Source organism: Manihot esculenta, chromosome 6, assembly GCF_001659605.2.
Source record: "Manihot esculenta cultivar AM560-2 chromosome 6, M.esculenta_v8, whole genome shotgun sequence".
NCBI classification, from domain to species: domain Eukaryota; kingdom Viridiplantae; phylum Streptophyta; class Magnoliopsida; order Malpighiales; family Euphorbiaceae; genus Manihot; species Manihot esculenta.
The window spans coordinates 26,359,825-26,380,691 of record NC_035166.2 but is presented as its reverse complement, the minus strand read 5'-3'; the positions used below and the strand labels follow the sequence as shown (position 1 = coordinate 26,380,691).

General features: G+C 38.8%; 3 protein-coding genes across 3 annotated transcripts; 2 read left to right on the top strand and 1 right to left on the bottom strand.

The window, feature by feature from the left end:
• The first annotated feature begins 9,358 nt into the window (after nt 1–9,358).
• Nucleotides 9,359–10,150, top strand: LOC110616993 (21 kDa protein). The gene has a single exon (XM_021759555.2). It carries the CDS (start codon nt 9,409–9,411, stop codon nt 10,015–10,017), a length of 609 nt encoding a protein of 202 aa, XP_021615247.1. The 5' UTR covers nt 9,359–9,408; the 3' UTR covers nt 10,018–10,150.
• A 3,151-nt stretch (nt 10,151–13,301) lies between these two features.
• Nucleotides 13,302–15,777, bottom strand: LOC110616992 (endoglucanase 4). The gene is made up of 7 exons (XM_021759554.1): nt 15,433–15,777; nt 14,700–15,107; nt 14,502–14,594; nt 14,218–14,415; nt 13,991–14,102; nt 13,739–13,902; nt 13,302–13,649 (listed from the first exon to the last, which is right to left on the bottom strand). Exons 1-7 carry the CDS (start codon nt 15,631–15,633, stop codon nt 13,320–13,322), a joined length of 1,506 nt encoding a protein of 501 aa, XP_021615246.1. The 5' UTR covers nt 15,634–15,777; the 3' UTR covers nt 13,302–13,319.
• A 2,260-nt stretch (nt 15,778–18,037) lies between these two features.
• On the top strand, nt 18,038–20,641 carry LOC110616991 (probable pectinesterase/pectinesterase inhibitor 59). Its single transcript, XM_021759553.2, has 2 exons — nt 18,038–19,132; nt 19,819–20,641. Exons 1-2 carry the CDS (start codon nt 18,049–18,051, stop codon nt 20,511–20,513), a joined length of 1,779 nt encoding a protein of 592 aa, XP_021615245.2. The 5' UTR covers nt 18,038–18,048; the 3' UTR covers nt 20,514–20,641.
• Nucleotides 20,642–20,867: the final 226 nt, after the last annotated feature.

Below are 20,867 nucleotides of genomic sequence, written 5' to 3'. Positions count from 1 at the left end.
GTACCTTCGGCGGCCGAATCTCTACTTTCGGCTGCCGAACCCTATCGGGGGCACGGTTCGGGGGCTAAAACACACTCCAGAGACGAAAGTCTCTACCCTTCGGCGGCCGAATCCCCCTTCCAGTGCCGAACCTCAAAACTCTCGGGGGTGAGCTGTGGCAACCAAAGCCACCTCTCAAGGGGTTCGGCGGCCGAATGCACCTTCGACTGCCGAACCTGAGTTCATCCAGAACTCAGCTTCGTGCACAACCTAGCTCCTCAATCCATTCCACCTCTCAAAACATGCATAACACAACTCCTTAACTTACATATATTCAAGTATATGCACAAAGGGGTCCAAAACTAACTTACAACCCCAACAAAAACAACAAACATAACACATAAACATACTTTCATCATCAATACACCAAAAACATACTTTAAACCCTAAACATGCATTTCTACCCATAACCTCCATAAAAACCTCTTTAAATCCTCAAAAGAAGCTCAGAATCTTCACTTACCTCTTGAGAACAAGAAGCTGAACGATCTGAACTCAGAAATCTAGAGCAACTTCTCTTCAAAATCACCAAACCACCAAACCTTAGCTTTTGAACTCAAAACCTTCAAAACCACATAAACACACTCACATCTTTGCATGATTTGATAAAAACTATAAACATGACTCATGAAGAACGTGGCCTCACCTCAGAGAGTGAAAGGAAAGTGAAACCTATCCATTTCACCGACTGGAGGTGATGATATAGAGGGCTGACCGACTCACCTTCGGCTGCCAAACCTGCATGCAAAACCATGCAACGTTCGGGGGCCGAACATGAACTTCGGAAGCCGAATCTAGAGCACTTTCGGCTGCCGAACATTACCTTCGGCGGCCGAACATGGCAAAAGTCCCCATAGTCTTTTCTCTTCTAAACTCATCCTATCACATTCAAGACCTGGCAAATACTTAAAATCATTTTAGAAAACTATTCTCTTACCTTTCTAGAAAGCTCCGACATCCTCGAATCCCACCGGACGGTAAGAATTCCGATGCCTGATCTAGCCGGGTATTACAATCTTCCCCCCTTTAAAAACATTCGTCCTCGAATGTTAAAAACAAACAAATAAGCAATCAAGACCTCAACCTATTCTTGAAATTCACAGCTTCCGCTATTCATCTTTTCTCTATTGATCTCTTTTCTAACTTTCACTTTCTAACTCTCAACAGATGATACACAAAACCACAATCAGCTCTGACTGACTAACAATTCTACGAGATCAATCCTAACGAGGAATATCTGGTAACCACTTACAGTTACTACAAAACTCTCAAGGATTCATCCTTCGTTTCCCATAACAACTCTGGAACATTCCAGGGTGAGGTACTCGGTCGAATATAACCTTTCTCTACCAAGCTTCTCTATCATACTCTGATTATGCTCTCTTTCTGCAGGTGCCATCCTGTGGGGTAGAAGGAAAGAAATGGTTCCGCGTCCAGACACCACTCCTATTCCACACTCTGACTCCCTGACAGATGGTAAACCTGACAACTCGCCTGGGACACATCTAGTACTTACTAGCAACGGGCACTGAGGCTGATTCCCTGACCGGACTACTAACCCTGCTCACAAGAGCTAGAACCCTCTGACAACCTTGCAATAACTATGAGCCTGCGGGGCTGACACTAACTTCTAGGCACCCCTATACTCTGTCCTCTCTAAGGACTAACTCTGATCCATCCTAGCCTCTGAACTCTGAACTCCCCTACCTTGCTCCTGCAGACACAGGTAGTACCATGAGTAGCTAGCCAATCCGCCCTAGGTTGACATCACCAGTCACTCCTAGAACCATAAGGTCAGCTGGAAGGCATCGCCTACTCGCAACAAACTCTGAACTGAACCGACAGACTGACTCTGCCATAAATGGATCACACTCGGGTCTACCAACCCAAAGAAAACTCTCTAAGCCTAGAAGTCATCAAACCCATCCTATCAACAGCTCACAAACAATAAGGAAAGCGAAACACTAGGGTCCAAACCAAAAAGCATACACATCCAAACACTTCCAAGTGAACGTACCTGACGTCATCGTGTTTGCTGTGTTAGCCTCCTATGGAATCAGGGTGAAGATCCAAGCTGACGCTAACGGAACTTCCCTCGGGAACCTACTGAAGAAAAGACTGACCCTTTTCTCTGCCTCAACTACCACCTATTCCCAGACCGGTTCTAACCTCTTCCTACGCTTCATCTTTCTTCTTTTTTCTTGCTCTTACTCTACCCTATCTCACTTACTTCTCTCATCTGCTTTTTATTCTGTTCTCTGACTTACTTATTCTTCGTACTCTATCTTTACCTAAACATGCATTTCTACCCATAACCTCCATAAAAACCTCTTTAAATCCTCAAAAGAAGCTCAGAATCTTCACTTACCTCTTGAGAACAAGAAGCTGAACGATATGAACTCAGAAATCTAGAGCAACTTCTCTTCAAAATCACCAAACCACCAAACCTTAGCTTTTGAACTCAAAACCTTCAAAACCACATAAACACACTCACATCTTTGCATGATTTGATAAAAACTATAAACATGACTCATAGAGAACGTGGCCTCACCTCAGAGAGTGAAAGGAAAGTGAAACCTATCCATTTCACCGACTGGAGGCGCTGATATAGAGGGCTGACCGACTCACCTTCGGCTGCCAAACCTGCATGCAAAACCATGCAATGTTCAGGGGCCGAACATGAACTTCGAAAGCCGAATCTAGAGCACTTTCGGCTGCCGAACATTACCTTCGGCGGCCGAACATGGCAAAAGTCCCCATAGTCTTTTCTCTTCTAAACTCATCCTATCACATTCAAGACCTGGCAAATACTTAAAATCATTTTAGAAAACTATTCTCTTACCTTTCTAGAAAGCTCCGACATCCTCGAATCCCACCGGACGGTAAGAATTTCGATGCCTGATCTAGCCGGGTATTACAAACACAGCCCGTATAAGGCTCGACAAGAAAGTAAGAAATTAAGTATTGACTTCACAGTAAAGAGGACGAAATTTCGAACTCCTGAGCCCGTCACACAGATAGGGCAAAAGCTTAAGCAAAGAACAAAAATCCGAGCTCCTTAATCCGCTGAATGGACGGACTCACGACAAAAGCAAGAGACCCTGCCCACAGCTCGGATTAACTCACAGTAAACAAACACTTAGCAAAAATGACCTTGGGAGAGGAAAACGATAAAAAAAAAAAAAACAAGCTGCACTCCCCATCCCAGTGGAGCATACAACCCAGACCGCACCTACTGGCAAAGGGTCACTTCAAGAGGGACCAGATGTCCGAGCTCATAACCAGAAAGAGAGGTAAATTGGTCTAAAATGGAGCCGCGCAGTTACAAATAAAGTCTAGGGATTTATCTCCTCACCACTCATGTAATAAATGCTGAGGAGATAAAGGGGCAACCCGAGGAGAAACCCAATAGGCGTGAGCAGATGACCCCAGCTTCAGTCCTTGTCAGAACAGAACTAAAAACAAGGAGGCCAATCTTGCTCACCATTTTAAAAAGGTACGTGATACATTTCGCTTTGGTTATAAAGGGCTACACGCCCAAGCTCGTACATGTGAAATAATGGAAAGAAAAGTTGAAGACATTAAGTCAGCTGTTAAAAACCGAGCTCATAGTAAAGACCTAATGAGATCGAAATCTATAAAAGTACAGCTTAAAGATCTCGGCCTTAAGGCAAATCTAGCCCGGAGAAAATTTATAGATAAGAATGCCCTTGTGAAATTAGAAAAGATTATAAGTCAGAGACTAAGTCTCTTCCTAAGTTTTCAGCCCTGATTGACTAAGGGGCAAGGAATGAAAGGCGATGTAGTCAATTCCTTACCAAGTTTATTAGGCACAGTTTAAGTATCTCATTCTCAAATCTTTAAAATTAAACAAGTCAGACTGTCTAAACATAATAAGTAGCCCGATAAGGAGGGAAGAACAAGCAGAGGTAGGAACAGCTCAAGTACGAATAAAGCCAGAGAAATAAATAACAATCAAAATAACTCAAAATACCAACGCAATTTGAAAATTAAATTTCATTAAAAAGAAAAAGTAATTACAACCTACTTTACAGTCTATTCTACTGAGGGAAAAACAGTCCTTAAAGGACTTACATGCCTAGGGGCATTATCATCTATATTATCCCCTGTACTATCTACACTTATATTATTTACATTACTGTCTATGGGAGGCCCAGCATCCTCCTGCCTAGACCCCCCAGTGCCCACGAAAGGCACGATCTCCTGCCCATGAGGCCCAGCATCGTCATTCCCCAGCTCGGGTTCTGCCTCAAAAGGCCCAGCTGCAATGCGAGAAGCTCTTTTGGGCAAAGGTCTATCATCCTCCCCGTAAAGCACCGCCTCGCCATCAGAATCTTCCTCTGCAGCTCGAAGTTCAGCCAACGGGGTGGAGGGAGCGTTTTGGACTGTCCTTAGGCCCCGGTTGTATCCAGAGACGAACATGCGAAAGCCCTTGTTCCATATGGCTGTCTTCATCTCATTAGAGCCTTGGAACTCCGCAAGTCGCTTCTCACAGGCCTCAGCTATCTTGTCTTTAAATTCAGAAGAACTTTTATAATCCTGGAGGCGAGCTTCACAGGCCTGCTCGATCTCTTTTTTCAGCTCGGGAGACTCTTTATACTCCAGCAGACGCCTCTCACACTCCAGCTGGACCCTGTCTTCAGCGAGTCGGGCATCCTCGAGCAGGGCTGAACATCTATGCTCCAAAGTCTCAACCTCGTGACAAAGTTTTTGATTGAGAAGTTTAGATTCCTCTGCCGCTGAGGCCAGATCTCTGATGTGATCTGAACTCTTACTCAACTCCTGCTCGAGAACCTCGACCCGAGCTAGTGCCCCCTCCTTCTGAGCCTTCATCTTGTCAAAACGAGCTTGAGCTCCTTCAAGATCGGCCTTCATGGCATCGTACTGGCGCTGGACCTCGTCCCTCTGGCTCACGGCCTCATCCTTTTCACGAAGGATCTCCACCATGGAGTACAGCTGCTTCAAGACTTCTTCACAGCGGACCTCAGCGGCAGCTGCCCTCTCGTCCGATTCCTTAAGAACCCTTCGAGTGTGAGATAACTCCGCTTCCAAGGACTTGACATGCTCCTGCGCCTCGGCAGTCTTCCCGTCAGCCCTTTTTAAGGCCTCCAGTGCTGTATGCAGCTCTATCTGGAGGGAACTAGTATGCTTCCGAGCTGCCGCAAGGTTGCCCCTAGCATCACTGGTTGCAGACAGATTCTCCTCCAGGCGTGCCTCCTCAATCCGGCGATCTACAGATTCCCGGAGGGAGTGGTTGCGAGCATCCACCTCCATGAAGAGGCCCATCACCTAGTACAAAAAGAGAAAACTGTCAGAACAAAGAAACAAAGAAAATTGGAATACGAGCAGAAATCAGAACGTAACAACTTACCATCAGGAGCATCTCCTAATCCTATCTCCAAGCTCTCCTCGAGGTAGAGACCGGAAGGCTGCCTGCTCTCGTGTGAAGCCAGCCAAATGGCCAGTCAGAGCAAGTAGACGAGAGTCTGAAGCCTCCGTGACTCCCCCGAACATCCACTCCAGCAAGATCTTCGCTACAACGCTCGCCGGAGTTTGATGAGTGATGTCCTCAGCGTTCAAAATGTCGTTGTCAAGAGCAGACAACAGGGGTATCACAGGAACATCTTTCTTCTTTTCAAGAGGGGGGAGAGCTGGAGCTAATCCCTTGGAAGCTTCCTTTTTCTTTCCAATAGGAGGGAGAGCTGGAGCTGATCCCTTGGAAGCCCTGGATTTCTTCCGAGCAGGAGCTGGGGCAGACGTTTCGGGGAGGGCTGGACGCTTGTCCTCAGCCTTTTCTGTGACTCTTCTGTCATTAGCAGCGCCAGATCCAACATCCCCGGTAGGGGCCTCCGGGACATCTTCATCTACAAGAATAACCTCCCTACTTTTCCCTGGAGCTTCCTCTTCAATAATGGGGGCCTCGAGCCCCACCTTAGGGACCTCCTCCTTAGCAACAGCGGGAACTTCAAGCCCCACATCAGAAGCGTCCACAGGAGGAAGGGCGGGATCCGTCCTCGCCAGCCCGGCGTCCTCAGCCACTTCAGAAATAATTCTTGGAGTCTCTTCCACCCTCTCAGTAGAAGGGCGTCGAGGCTGGGAGGCTTGAGAGGACTGGTGAGCCGAGCTCGATCTGCTGCGACTAGAGGGTCGAGATGACTTACTACATCGGGAGCTTAGTCTAGGAGCTTGTGAGGAGACCGGAGGAGGAGGAGGTCGGGTAACCGATCTGGAAGAAATAACCTCGGCCACCCTTTGAGTAGCCTCCTTTACAGATTGCCCAGCCAGGAGGGCATCCAGAGCAATGTCCATGCTCTCCCGGGACAGTATGAGGTTCTTGGGAGGCTTAATCTGATCCATCTTCACCTCAGAGACTACAAAACTAAAAATCAAAGCAAATCAGAACAGTTCTGAGCAAAGGTCGCGTAAGCAAAAACTGACACAGGCAGATAGAATAAGATACCCGTGTCCTTAATATCCCTAAGGTTGGACGCGTACAAGCACTTTTCGACGTCATACTTCCTATCCACAGAAGTCAGTCGAAGGAATCCGACCTGCTCGGTAAGGCCCAACTGGGGCAGGTAGTTGCAACCCAGAGAGACATCCTCCCAGTCAAGACCGAGCTCCCAAGCCAATCCCGTATTCTTCTTCAACTCCACCACCAGAAACCCCTCTACCCAGCCCTTGATGGAGTCTTTATAACCCGTGAAAATGGACAACACTCCGCGAGGGGCAAAGTAATAATATTTCTGGCTCGCTTTGACTAGCCTGAAGAAGCTGACGAATAGGTGAACCGTGGGTGTAAACCCCCAGCTCAGACACACAGATTCAAAGCAAGACATGAAAAGAACGGAGTTAGGGGTTAGCATTCGAGGGGTAATCTCGAAATATTGGAAGACCTCTTTGAAGAAAGGAGAAAAGGGGAAAGACAGACCGTACTCCCTCTGTTTGATGAAGAAGACTAGACTAACGTCCCTTTGAGGGTCGATTAGGCCAGGGGGAGAAGGATCAGGAAGAATGATCCTCTCATTTCGATAAGGAGCCCGGATGTGATAAAGAGGGATATCCAGGTATTCCCTAGAAATGAAATTCCTAATGTTAGACGGGGTGATGCTAGACTCCTGGTTGACGATATCGGGGAGACTAGAACTATCCATGGTAAAAGAAGAGGCATATCTGAAAAGTGATTAGGGCAAATGAGCAGAGGAAAGCAAAGAGAGCAGTAGAACAGAGAAGAGCCAACGTTCTGGGGAGACTGACGGGAAGTGAAATTTGAAACAATAAAGAGCCGAAAAGATGTTTTGAACAGTTTTGTCCTTGGGCGGCGCGGTCATGATGACTCTCAGTATTTACCCCCTCTTCAGTCAGGCAATAACTGACGAGGAGGTAAAGGGGCAATTGATGACCGCTGGATTTCTTTGCCCCGGTCTAAGGCCAGGCCCATTAGGACAGCCCATAATCTGAAGGCTTCTAAGTCTCCTCCAAGAGCCAGGTCCAGCCCGCTCAGCTCAAAGACCGGACTCCAGTCAGATTTTTCAATCAGGCCGGCCCAGCTCTTTCGGCCCAATGAACAGATCCCCTCTGGGCCTAGTCTTAACCTTATCTTCCGGCCCAGCTCGGAACCAGGAAGGAATTCAATCTATTCGCCTTGTGGGACCATCCGCATGCGTGCCCGGAGAGAATCAAAGGCCGGTATGCATGGGGCAGCGATCTGATTTCCTCGTACGTCCATATCAACGTGACAGGGACAGGTGGCCCAATGACATACATTTTGTTACAGTCACTAGCGAACAAAAGAAAACATATAAAATGAGAAATACTCTCCTCTAAGAAAAAACTTTTTCCAGTTTTACAGAACCCATTGTAAAACTCTATTTTCTGGATCTCAGATTATCAATACTGATTTATATTTTTGTTAATTTTAATGAAATTTATTTATTAAAAATATTTTTTATTTATGATATATGTTTTATAATTTTTGATAAAATTGAGCGGGTCAATTTATCTCACTCGACAAATCGTAGCTCCACAGCCTCGCCCACCATAGAGTTGCCCCTTTCGCATTGGGGAAATAAGTGACTGGGCCATTGGAAATACTTGCTCCTCGACTCCACAATTATTTAGATTAGATATTTGATTTTGGATGAGTGATAACATTATTAATAAATTTTTTTACATCCTTTTTTATTTTTTTAAACTTAATTTTTTTAATATTTAAAAACTCATTAAAATATTATAAATTTGATTCTATTAAACACTTTCTCTCTATCATTTTAAGTAATAGTACCTAAAAAAGATATCAAAATTTCATGATCATGGAGAAACTATTTAATCTATTCTTAAATACTAAATGGGCAAAAGTATTAATAAAAATAAAATTTATTAATAAATAGCCACTTAGCATAATTTATTATTTTCTGCTGAGTTTTTTGAGAAAGCGATTATGCTAAATTTTTTCTAACCTTATTCAAATAAAATCATTTGCTTAAAACGAAAAATATCAAACAGTCTTCTAATCTCTTGTACAAAATCATATAATTCCAATCCAATAATGGCAGCTCCGGATACAAAAGCGTAAGGATAGAATGATGACTCTTACAATTGATTGATTAACTAAATTATTTTGAAGGTGGTGACTCTAAATCAATTCAATATGTCACTGATTTTTCCTAAAGAAAATTATAGCATCCTCATAATTAGAGCTGTTCCTGCTTGCATGTGGCCTTACTCAATAACTTCAAATTTTAGAGATGATATTAATCCTCTTAAGACTCAATAATCCTTTTCTTTTGCATAATTCTGGGACCCTATAGCTCCAACCGACTTGATACTATAAATGCATATTAAATTTCATATATAATTATTTTTTAAAAAATATATATTTATTTTTTAGTTTGTTTTGTTTGAATAATCATTAAAAAAAAAGGAAAAGGGCAGAAATTTTTTAATTTTCCTTAAACCCTTAAAATATTTTACATCAATCTCAAATAAATAAATGATCTTAAAATTAAGTGTATGTAAAGAGTTTGATGAATGGTTTTAGATTACATATTTTATATTAAATTTTTTCTGATATTAATAATGAAATAATTTTCTTCCTTTGAGAGCAAATAACAAAATAAAAAAGGTTATAAAAGCTAAAATGTAAATATAATCTTGAAATTAAGATTACAAAGTAAGGATATAATAGTGAAAATAGAAAAATATTTTTTTTTATCTTTTCCTTTATTTACTTCCACTATTTGATTTCCTGCACAATTACACTAGTTATCCCTGTTTTTGCCTTATAAATTGGGGACCTTTCGTCATAGTTTCACCATCAGCCTTCAGCCTCTAACGAAGAAACAAGACATGACGGGTTTTGCCATTACTTCTTTTGCTAAATCCCTTTTCATTTTTCTAGCCATTAGCTTCCCAATCAATTCTATCTCAGCTGGTAGAGTTCTCAGAACCCCAAAAACTTTCACAGAATTTATAAGAACATCTTGCAGTACAACTACTTATCCAAGACTTTGCTATAGCTCCCTCTCGGTCCAAGCAAGCCAGATCCAAAACAGCCCCAAGCTCCTAGTCAATGCAGCCCTTAACGTGACAATAGCATCAGCTAGATCAACTTCAATCATGATGAAAAGACTGTCTCAAAGCCATGGCATGGAGCCTAGGGAAGTATCAGCCATGCAAGACTGCGTGGAGGAGTTGAGTGACACAGTAGATGAGCTCAGCAATTCTATTGATGAAATGGGCAATGCTAAAGGGTCCAATACTGAGATCATGATTAACGACATCCAAACATGGGTTAGTGCTGCCTTGACGGATGAGAATACCTGCAGTGATGGGTTCGCTGGGCACTCCATGGATGGGGATGTGAAGAGCGCAGTTAGCAAACAGATTCAGAATATAGCACACTTGACTAGCAACGCTTTGGCCTTGATCAACAATTATGCCTCTCTTCATGGTTAATTAGATCATATGGGATGAGGCAATATGCCTTCATAAGTATGTAAATATCGTCTGAGTTACTTCACTAATCTGTGCAAGTGTGTATAATAAGAAAGGATGATCCATGTGAAAATTGACCTTCTCTTTTGTTCAATTCGCGAATTTTCACTACATTTTATTAAATTTTGGATGATTCACATCTTAATGGAGAAAGGGAGAGGGGAGGACAATTTAGAAATAGCTCCAAAGGAAAACATCAATGTGTTCACATGCATACAGAAAAAGTAAGCATAAAGTTATGCAGCTATCAGGGAAAATGATGGAAGTGTACAAAGAAAACAGAGCTACTGTATTTCTAGTAAGGCTCTAATAAGTATATTAACGTGACAATAGCACATGATGAAGAATTTGACGTCCACATGCTAGCTTTAATTAGCTCGTGAATTTCACCTCACGTTAATTGAGTATGAAAATTTCAGATTATATATAATAGTTAAGCACGAAACTACTAAATAATGATTAATCATTTTGAGTCAAGTGAAAAGTGCATTCAAAAGTTATTTGGACTAATTTGGTTGAACTGTTTCAATTGGTATCAAAGCCACCCTAGATTAGACAAATTGTGCAGAACTAGTGGATCTGCGAGGAAGGGGCTATCCGTGTGAGACAAGGTGGAGTCGCTCGAGATACTAGCAAACCACAATATCCAAAGGTCCGGTCCTAATTTAGCAACTGTATCCAATTCAATTGCAACGAGAACGTCACAGATTTAGTAGAGAAAAGTGTAAAAGTCATTTGCCCGTGTCCCACATCCGCGGAATACGGCAGTTCCGAATTGTATATAATAGCTAGCATGAAACTATTAAATAATTTGAATTAATCATTTTGGACCAAATGGAAAGCGGGTTCAAAAGTTATTTGGGTCAGTTTGCGCCGGACTGTTTCAATTGATATCAGAACCACTCTGAGTCAGACAAATTGTGCAGAGCTAGTGGGCCTGCGAGGGAAGGGTTACTCATGTGAGACGAGGTTGAGCCGTCTGAGGTACTAACGAACCACAGTATCCAAAGATCCGGTCCTAGTTTAGCAATTGTACCAATTCAGTTGCGGCGAGAACGTCACAAATTTAGCAAAGCAGAGTGTGACGTCTACTTGCTAACTTGTGGATTTCATCCCACGTTGTCCCTAATTTAGCAATTGTACAAATTCAGTTGCGACGCAAACGTCACAAATTTAGTAGGGGAGAGTGTGAAGTCTACTTGTTAACTTGTGGATTTCGTTCACGTTGGCAGAATACGGCAAATCCAAATTATGTATAATAGCTACCACGAAACTATTAAATAATTTAGGTTAATATTTTGGATCAAGTGGATCCATAATATTTTGGGTCAAGTGGAAAGTGAATCAAAAAATTATTTGGGCCAATTTGGATCGAACTATTTCAAAGAAACTCTCTCAAAGCCATGGCATGGAGCCTATAACCCATGCAAGACTGCAGTGAGAAGTTGAAGAAATATAAACTCTTAACTTATATCTAGTTAATTATGTGTTACTTTCTGTGTCTCTAATCAACACTTACATAATTTAATTTCAACTGACTTGACATTTAAGCTATGCCTAAATAAAGTTTTTTCTTAAAAAGAAAAACCTTGTAACGGTTGGCTGTCTGCTTGCACTACCAAATCCGTCCTACATCGAGAGATTATAGAAAATCGAAATTATATATAATAATTAATACGAAATTACTAAATAATTTAACTTAATCATTTTGGGTCAAGTGAAAAGTGAGTTCAAAAGTTATTTGGATCAGTTTGGCCCCGATTGTTTTAATTGGTATTAGAACCACTCTGGATCAGACAAATTATGCGGAGCTAGTAGGCCTGTCAAGAAAGGGCTACCCGTGAGAGACGAGGTGGAGCCGTCCGAGGTACTAGCGAACTACAATACCTAAGAATTCGGTTTTGATTAGTAATTATATATAATAACTAGTATGAAACTACTAAATAATTTAAATTTGAATTCGGCTATTTCAAATGTTGTTAGTTAACAAAGTCGTTCAAAGGAGGAAAACAAGGTTGAACTAGAGCTAATTAAATAAACTTACAATGATTTAACTGAATCAAAATTTTATCTTTTAAAAAATAAAATTGATTGTTTGTTAAAAATTGAGTGGCTAAATTGATATTTCTGGTGTATCAAAAGTATAATCTAATAATATTTAATCTTAATTTGCAAGAAAAATGTCTAATTAATGAACTCTTAATCTTTAAAAATATTTCATCTCACACTTTAACATATAAGATTTAACAGTCCATTTGAAATTAACTTAAATAATTTTTTACTTATCTTTTATTTGATTGAAAATAATTAATTTAAATTATTTAATAATTTTATATATTAATTATTATATAAATATTAATTTTCTATTCTTCTCGATTTGAGATGAAATTTTGTATAAATAGTTACAAATTATATTCAGCAGCATAAAAATTAAAATGAAATTATTGATTTTTTTTTGCTACATATCATGATGAGATTATGTATTTGATTAATTTTTTTAAAGCCAACAACTACATAATCTTGTGGAGGGCGGAGGGCATCATTTGCATTCTTCCACTATGTCATCATAAGGGTTGAACGCAACTTGCTGCCCTTCAAAGAACATAATGCCTTTGGTCAATGGATCATCATATGCTTGTGAGGCCACTCTTCCCCTCCAGTCTTAACAACGCCAGTATAGTCCATTTCTTCTCACAATCTCTCTTGTTATATAGAAATCAGAGTTTATCGACAGATAATTGCCATTGCTAAAAGTCTTTTTTTATGGTCAAAAAAATCTTACATGTCCACATCCACTTTTAAATGGATTTCTATTTTAAATTTACAATTTCAAAGTATAATTTAACCCAACTTGAAATAGATAATTTAAATTTAATTCTTTAAGAATAATTCAATTTAATTTAAATATTGAATTCGAGACTTAATTTGATTTGAATAAGTTAGCTTGAAAATTATAATTTAAAAGGTTTATTCTCATTAAGATTTTTTAATTAAAAATAAATAATTTATTTTATAATTAAAATTTAACTAAACACTGAATCTGATGAAACAATTCAAAATTCAATCAGAATGAGCAAAAATTAGAAGATATTAGAGATGATGATATATATTTTAAACATGAAGAAAATAATTGAAATAGTATTTATTTTTCTTAATACTATACACTTTATTATTATTATTATTATTATTATTATTATTATTATTATTTTAATTTTTCAATGAACAACTAGAAAAGGGTTATTTAAAAAAAAAAAAAATGAAAACTATGAGGAGGGATGTGAGCTGAAGTAAGCCAAGAGACCAACTAGAGGTGCATTAATATAAGTGGTAGGCTCTGAATTTACAAAATCAGCTCTACTATCAGCGTAAGAATCCTTGAGATCAGGTCCTCCTACAACAGCTCCTATCAGCAAGTTGGGATTAGGTTTGTCACTGCGGAAATATGTACTTCCGCCCTGGCAATCCACTCTCCCCAGACGCTGATCAACGGACGGCAGAGACGAGGCCCGGTGATGTATCCGCTGTGGATATTTTTGCCCATATCCCACCATGTACGACATGTTCAATGGGTTACTTCCTAGTATATAGTCCACCTGATCACCATTGTAAACTTCAATACTTTCAGAGCCCAACTAATTAAGCGATATAATAGTGTATTGCATATGTCAATCTTCTTATATACCTGGCTTCTGGCCAATTCGACAAGCCTAGCAGAATTGGCAACCACGTTTCCGCAATGGATCTCTCTGTTGGCTTGATTTAAATAACGAGAGTAAGCAAGTAGAAGAAAGGACAAAGCCGTGGCATGTTGCAAGTTACTTCCTCCTGGTTTGAATAGCAGTCCTCCTGTGACCACTTCAAGAAAAATAATGTTCTCTATTTTTTTAAAAGCATAGATAGCAACAGAAGTTGTGTGTATATATAGAGATATTACCTGGAGAATATGAGACTGACAGGGTGGGTGATTCAGGCAACACACTGCATACAAACTTGTCCGCATTGGGAATAAATAGATCTAAATTGGAAGTATTGCTTCTCAGCAGCATCTATTGTAATAATATCAACAAGTTAAGCATTCAATCACAAGCAAATTTAATTTAGACTTTATAAAATGTAGGAATCAGAAGGAACAAAAGCTCCAAACAAGAACTTATCGATCACCTTGGAAACAAGTATGTTAATTCCTGCGTGCTTAGTATCCCATCCGAATTCAGCGAAACTACCACCGCTGTAGATGACCCCATCTATATTTCTTACAAGGACTTTCCTTAAATGTTTTACGTTATCCACAACGTAGTTCCAGTAGTTAGGGGACTTAGTGGCCCTGTACAACCATGCAGCTGCCCACACCAATTCATCCTAATATAATTGAAAATTGAGATTTAAAAGGAAATATCAAGATATATACGTAGGATTGCTTTAGTTCTATAAAAAAAAATCCATACCTCGTATCCACTGAAATCACAGTAAAATGGGCATACCCACTGTCCAAGACTAACATTATAAGATCCGCGGTAAGTATCTGCAAAATCAAAAATCTGATCCACACAAAATATATTTACTATTTGTTATGTATTGCAGTTAATTTCGAAGCAAATTCACATAGAATTCAGAAATAATGCAAGTAATTAAGTTATATGTACCATTCTAGCCCTTTTGAGAAGCCTTGCAGAATATGCGAGGTTTTTAGGCCTAAACGCAATGGAAGCAGCTGCAAGGGCAGCCGCTATCTCGCCGGAAACTTCAGAGCCCGGGAACTGTTTGCTGACTGCATAAGGGGTTCTAGGAGTGTCCATGTCCTCAGGCCTCTCCCAGCAATTGTGATCGGCGTAAGGATCACCAACTTGGGCAAACACAAAGCCGGGAATGCTGGTGGCTTTAAGGAAGTAGTCAGTTGCCCATTGAATAGCTTCGAGTGCATGTTGCTGATCAGGACCCATGAACTTGCCAAACTCTATTACACTCCAAGACAGCATTGTTGTTGAGAATGCCATTGGGAAGTTGAATTTAACGTTATCACCAGCATCATAGTATCCGCCCACCAAATCAACCTGAGAGTCAACAAAGGGACTTAAATCAAATTAAATTGCTCTTTATATTTACACCCAAGAAATTATTAATTGATCTGGGAAAACTACATCCTTCCATCGCTTACATCGTCTTACGTACAATTCACAGCCAATTAACATATCTAGTCACAAATGTTCTCATTTTATCGAAGTTGGAGCAGGAGACATAAGAGAATCAACTATCCTCGTCAAGCTAAAGGCATGTAATCAAATTACATTACTTTAGTAAAACGCCTGAGCAAAGAACAGAACCCTGATACAAGGTTTAGGATTAGTTAGCTAAACACAAATAGAGGTGAAGACTTACACCAATCTGAAAGCCGTCGCTAAGAGCAGAATCCTTTCTCCAAGTGATCCTTTGTGTAGGGGATAACTTCCCCGACCTCTGTCCTTCAAAGAACAAAATGCTCTTACTCAGTGCATCTCCATAATCATGTGAAGCGACCCTCATCACCATAACCATCATCATCATCCCAATGAATGCCGACAATCTTCCTGACGGATTCATTCTCTCTTAAGCAATGGTGAATGAAAACCCCAACTGCTCTTTCACTTCTTATATACCTATCCAAGAAAGACATTCATCAATGCATAAGGTCTGATCTGAAAGAAAGAACGTTAGCGTTGAGACTTCCATTTCCGGGGCTGCGTGTAAGGATGTGAATATGATTAATCACAGTGAGCTTTGTATTATAGTCTTGTAGAGGACTCAATCATATTGATGAGTTGATGCTTGAAGGTAATGTCCTTCCATCTACACCATTTCCGATAATAAGAGAAGTATACGCTTTGTGCACGTGAGTATTCATGCGCCTAAGTCGCAATTACCAAGATCCTTAATTTGCATGGCCAAAGTTCATATTCATTGAATTTTCAACTTAATTTTTCTGTTTTTCTGGGGTATATAACGAGAGTGAAGAATCCAACTTGGATCTATGCAAATTTTTACTGAGTTTCAGATGAAAAGAAACAAATCTGTATTTTTTATTATTATTATTATTATTTACATGGAAAGAGTTTGAATACGCTTTGGAATCACATGAATTTTCATGTATATATGGCTGTAAAATCCTAGTTTCGAGGAGGAAGAGAAATTTAAAAAGAATTAACGAAATAAAGCGGTTTCAAAATCTTGTTAGTAAAGGTTTAAAAATCCAAAAACAATCTCCATTGTCATCTTAAGAAATGCTATCTTATTATAACTTGTACGCATACATTTCTTTTATCCACAAATCATGTAACTTAACATTTTCAAAAGTTCCATCACTTAAAACAAATCAACTTTCATTCAACTTCACCCATAACTAATCAATACATTCATTGCTTAAAATAGAATACCTTTTATTTTATCTAATTTTTAAATTTTTATCTTTATAGATAATATAATATTTTTTTTATAAAAAAAAAAAGAAGCAAAGTTACTATTTTTATTCTACTCATTTCAAATGGGGTGTTAAAAGGTAAGAAAAGAAAAATACATTGTAATAATTTGGGCCTAAATCTTAAAGTGAATCCCTGGCCACACACGACCTTAAGATTTCGGTTGCAGCCCAAATCCATATAACAAATTAATAATCCAGACAATTATTCATTCAGACAGGCCCAGTGGCTTAAACCCTTTTCTTACAGAAACATGGTGTGGCAATACGAAGGCTTCTGACAGCTGCAACTTAATTTTAATTCAAGGAGCTAGTTGCAAAATGAACACAATTTTTTTAAACAATAATAATATTATTATTGTTCTATTTCACTTTTACTAAAAAAAAAAAAAAAAAAAGAAAACCCATGTAAAATTATGTAGGTGTTTAATGCTTTGAATTTTAGGCCAGAGGTTTCAGATGAGGATACGTGCAAATTAAGTAGTTAATGGAGTTGAAAGTTCATGTGCTTCAACTTTGAATGATAGAAAGGATATGGGTTACTTGCCCTACAAACTAAATATACCACATGGGTCTTTCCGACTATAATGGCTGCTTCAACACATAAGGTTTGAGTACTAGATGAAACTTTCTTCTTCCTTTCAAGGAACTGTTACTTCTCATCTACTTGAGAAGCAATATATTATATATATAAAACAAAAATGTTTGTTGTGTTTATTAATTGCAATTAATTCACATTACAATAAATTTTCATAACCGATGTTAGTTTTTTTTCTTTTTGAAATAGAAAATAGAGATTAAAGGTTAGAAAGTAAAATTTGAAATTTTTTAAATTTATTTAGATATATTTACTATGAGACTAAATTTGTGAGTACACCGATATTAAGTATATATATTTCAAAATAAATTATTTATGAATCGTGAAATTTAAAAAAAAAATCAATCAATTAACTACAATTATGATATAAGCCTTTTAGTGATATTTATCTTAAATGCACCATTTGAATAGTCCTACAATGTGTACGGGCATGTCCCCGTACCTGCCGGCTGCCTCGCCTTAGCTAGCTCAGCCTACTCAACTATATTCTGTTAATATATGATTAGGGGGAATTAATTTTTAATATAATTTATACAAGCGTCACTAAGGCGTTGACAAAGAAGCAATCACTAACTTATAAAATTGCAATTACGAAGTCCCAGAACTTGCAACGAAACGTCGAATTAAGCTGATAACTTAAGCTATCACGTGGGGTTTGTTTGATCTATTTTTCAACTTTTTCAGTGGCATGTTTTCTCTTCGTAATTACCACCAACGAGAACATTGTGACATCTTAATTTATTGATTAATTAGACGGCTGAGATAACCCATCACACTATGTTGAACAGAACGGCGAGCAATTCTATGATTTCATGTCAAAAGTGCAATGATGGTTGTTAAGAATAAACTCTAAATGATTGCTTCTTTCTTAGCTTTCTTAACTTCTCTTGTTTATGTGTATCGTTATGTTAATTTCCTTTTGCTCACAACAAGAAGTAAAGACAACATGGTATATCTTGCATTTTCATTTATGTATGTATTCTATGGATTTTTCCATTGCTCAGACAATCAATCTTATATTTTAATACTATTATTTTCACACCTTTTCTTCTTTCTATTATATAAAGAAACCTCTTTCTACGATACTCAGACCTTAAAATCCTCAACAATCAAACCCAAAATCAGAAATTGGAATTCGAAAACCATGGCAACCAAGTTTAGGCCATTGCCAATCTTTTTCATTTTCTTGTGTTCGTTTTTCTTCAGTGCAGAATGTAGGAGGTATAAAGCCGTCAATATGACCTGGTGGTGCAATCAGACTCCACACCCTGAAACATGCAATTACTTCGTCAGCCAGACGCACCAGCATTTTGCACCCAAACATAGGTCAGAGTTTCGCAGAATAATGATCCACTTAGCCCTGGAGAGAGCCCTTAGTGTAGAAAGGCAGGTCTACCGACTAAAACCGAAATGCCATAGTCACAACCACAAAGCCGTGTGGACTGATTGTTGCAAACTCCATGCCGATACCATTGTCCAACTAAACCGCACCTTACAAGGTCTACAAAGCCAGAAAGGGTGTACAAATTTCGATGCACAAACTTGGATGAGCACTGCCTTGACCAACATCGAAACTTGCCGAACTGGGTCTGTTGATTTTAACGTGTCAGATTTTATCACGCCAATCATGTCCAGTAATTTATCAGAGCTCATTAGCAATAGCTTAGCTCTTAATGGGGTTTTGCTTGCCGTAGAAGATAATAATACAGAAGGATTTCCAAGATGGTTCTCCAGGAGCCAAAGGAGGCTATTGCAATCTTCATCCCTAAAAGCGAAGGCAAATCTGGTAGTAGCACAAGATGGTTCGGGGCATTTCAGGACAGTTCAGACAGCTCTTGATGCGGCGTCGAAGAGAAGATATGGAACTAGGTTCATAATCCATGTGAAGAGAGGGATTTATAGAGAGAATATTGAAGTTGGCATCAATAATAACAATATTTGGCTGGTTGGCGATGGCCTGAGAAGCACGATAATAACAAGTAGCAGAAGCGTTGTTGGTGGTTATACAACCTACAGTTCTGCAACTGCTGGTATGCCTTAAACTTTTTTTTTCCTTGGCCTTGTACATATCAATAGAACATTTCCATTTTAGGATTAATTATCAATAAATATTGAATTAAAAGTATAAATGAATGAGAAAATTAATGGTTTTTTTCTTTTTCAGGTCTTCAAAAAATGTTTTTTTTTTCTTTTTTGACATAATCAATTTGATTTAGTTGGGTACATATAATTATATAGGTATCTATTTCCAATAAAATTAAAACAATTCTTAAATTTGTTTTTGAAAAAAAAAATCAGAAATCAAAATAGTAATCACATGTTATTGTTATCAGTTGTGCCTTTTTAGCAATGAAAGTAACTTTAACCTTAAAATAAGAGCACAGAAAGGGCTTTTGCTCCCTTTTATCAAATAATAATAATAATGATATAATAACTTTGATGGTTTGACCTCATAAGTGACCAAAGATGTCAAGAATAGATAGACAGTTATAACAAACAAGTCCTAATAAATTCTCAGACGTTTCATTATAAATGCAATTAATATACTGTTATCACGTGAACTGATACATGATTTCATCCCAGAAGTTTTTAGCCAAGCTTGTGAACATCCACAAGGATGCTTTTATTATTATTATTATTCGTAAATCCATATTTGGTGGTGCAAAACCGAAAGAAATGAAGACTCCAATATCCCCATAACGTGATTAATCTGCAGGGATTGATGGCCTTCGCTTTGTCGCTCGCGGCATTACCTTCAGCAACACAGCAGGCCCCCAGAAAGGCCAAGCAGTTGCTCTTCGATCAGCCTCAGATCTCTCAGTCTTTTATCGATGCTCTTTCGAAGGCTACCAAGACACACTTTTTGTCCACTCTCAAAGACAATTCTACAAAGAATGTTACGTCTATGGCACCATAGACTTCATTTTTGGTAATGCAGCAGTTGTATTTCAAAATTGCATTATTTATGCAAGGAAACCTTTGAAGGGTCAAGCAAACATGATCACAGCACAAGCCCGCAATGACCCTTTTCAGAATACTGGAATTTCAATCCACAACTCTCAAATTTTGCCGGCACCGGATCTCAAACCTGTGGTCGGTGCATTTCAGACATACTTAGGGAGACCGTGGATGCAGTATTCTCGGACGGTTGTTCTTAAGACTTACCTTGATGGCTTCATTAACCCTGCTGGTTGGTCAAAATGGGGAAATAGCGACTTTGCTCTTGACACGTTGTATTATGGAGAATATAGAAATTTTGGGCCAGGCTCTTCCACTAGACAAAGGGTTAAGTGGAAAGGGTTTCATACCATAACTAGCAGCAGGGTGGCCTCAAGTTTCACCGTTGCTAAGCTAATTGCCGGTATGTCATGGTTGCCGGCCACGGGTGTTCCATTTATTTCTGGGCTTTGAATATGTATTTCCCATTTATGATGCTTCTTTGAAAAATACATTTATTTATTGATTCCATTGGAATTCTTTGTATGTATATCAGCATAAGCGTTCTCTAGATTTGGGATAATCTACCTTTTTCTTATTTCATGATTTTATTTATTTATTTATTTTGGTTGAAAGAAAGGGTAAAATTTATCAATATGAGAGGCGGCATTGGGTAGACGCAACGGGCAAAAAGGCAATCACAAACCATTTTGCTTCTTCATTTTTTCAAGTTTGAATAACATAAAATGAAATATTATTTTAACTATAAAGAAATTACATTTAAAAAATAATAAAATATTCAATCGGGGTTTTATTTTTAAAATAAAA

Bases quoted from the DNA above. Each gene is read 5' to 3' on its own strand.
- LOC110616993 (XM_021759555.2), top strand. From the start codon at position 9,409: ATGACGGGTTTTGCCATTACTTCTTTTGCTAAATCCCTTTTCATTTTT.
- LOC110616992 (XM_021759554.1), bottom strand. From the start codon at position 15,633: ATGAATCCGTCAGGAAGATTGTCGGCATTCATTGGGATGATGATGATG. The intron at 14,416-14,501 runs GTATGGATTTTT...CAATTATATTAG, and splicing joins GTGATTTCAGTGGATACGAG to GATGAATTGGTGTGGGCAGC. The intron at 13,903-13,990 runs GTAATATCTCTA...AAGTGGTCACAG, and splicing joins GTCAGTCTCATATTCTCCAG to GAGGACTGCTATTCAAACCA.
- LOC110616991 (XM_021759553.2), top strand. From the start codon at position 18,049: ATGGTATATCTTGCATTTTCATTTATGTATGTATTCTATGGATTTTTC. The intron at 19,133-19,818 runs GTATGCCTTAAA...ATTAATCTGCAG, and splicing joins CTACAGTTCTGCAACTGCTG to GGATTGATGGCCTTCGCTTT.